The 1,018-nt window shown below is 51.6% G+C and overlaps 1 protein-coding gene across 1 annotated transcript in view; it reads right to left on the bottom strand.

Moving 5' to 3' along the window:
* Positions 1-204: 204 nt before the first annotated feature.
* The window catches only part of LOC119586219, a 12,436-nt gene continuing 11,622 nt past the window's right edge, over positions 205-1,018 (bottom strand). The window contains 3 exon segments of the mRNA XM_037934923.1: positions 205-817; positions 819-852; positions 854-922. Coding sequence (XP_037790851.1) covers positions 317-817; positions 819-852; positions 854-922 — 604 coding nt within the window. The 3' untranslated portion in view covers positions 205-316.

Below are 1,018 nucleotides of genomic sequence, written 5' to 3'. Positions count from 1 at the left end.
ATTATAACTAAACTCTTTCACTTTTCTTCTAAGAGCTAAATGTCATAGTAACAGTACTTATGAGGTATGCTCCGTACTTAGCAAAAATTATTCATCGCCTATAACATTCATGAAAAGTGGCACATCCAAAAGCTATTATATGTACATATATTCTTGAATGTATACCTATACAGCAAAGGGTCTAAGGTCAAAAAACAGTCTGAGCATTTATGTAGAGTATCGTATGTCGATTTTATGAGGTGAACATGAGAAACGTTGATTATAAAATGCACCTGAATAAAAACAAAGATGATACCACATTCACCGCGTTGAATGTTCACGGAGGAACAATGCCTAAATGGGACAAAACCCTCTTGGTGTTGCCCGCGATCTGTTCCCTGTACTTCCACATGGCTGTATCCCGTGTGGTGTATGGCCGGAAGAGGACATTGCACTCCTCTTGGCTCTCCCCTTGGCACGCTGGTCTGTAGTGCCCTAGATACCCCTCGTTGGCAGGGTACAAGTGGTACAGGTCGTGATCCCGGTCCACTTCCCCTTCGAGATTCAGGAGAGCGAAGTGCGCGTGGAGGCCCAGGGCGTAGGACGTGTCGTGGACAGCCTTGGTGAAGACCCTCGGCGGGGAGAACTTCACGGTGCGGGTCACGTGTCGGAGGAGGTGGAGGTAGCCCGGCAGATCCGGGGTCGCGGGTTCCGTCAGGTTGTCGAAGAAGTAGCTGCAGCGGGCCAGGTAGGAGGTCGGGGGCTTGACGCCGATGGAGAGGGCCGTTCTCTTGGCTGCGTCGATCATGTCCGGAATCGAGACGAAGGGGGCGCCGGCACAAGGAAAACTCGTCTACGTCCCACACGCCCACGTCGGTGCGAGGCGAGGTGGCGCAGCAGGCAGTCCGTGTAGGGGATGTTCTCCGTCGTGAAGAGGCCGTAGCTGAGGGAAGGCAGAAGGGTGTCGGGTTAGGGAGTTGATTTTGGCTGAATATTGAGTGCGGTTCTGTGATACTGTTTCGTGTTCCCCATCTACTTT

The sequence above is a fragment of the Penaeus monodon genome, chromosome 21 (assembly GCF_015228065.2).
Source record: "Penaeus monodon isolate SGIC_2016 chromosome 21, NSTDA_Pmon_1, whole genome shotgun sequence".
NCBI classification, from domain to species: domain Eukaryota; kingdom Metazoa; phylum Arthropoda; class Malacostraca; order Decapoda; family Penaeidae; genus Penaeus; species Penaeus monodon.
This window is presented reverse-complemented; position numbering and strand designations above follow the sequence as displayed.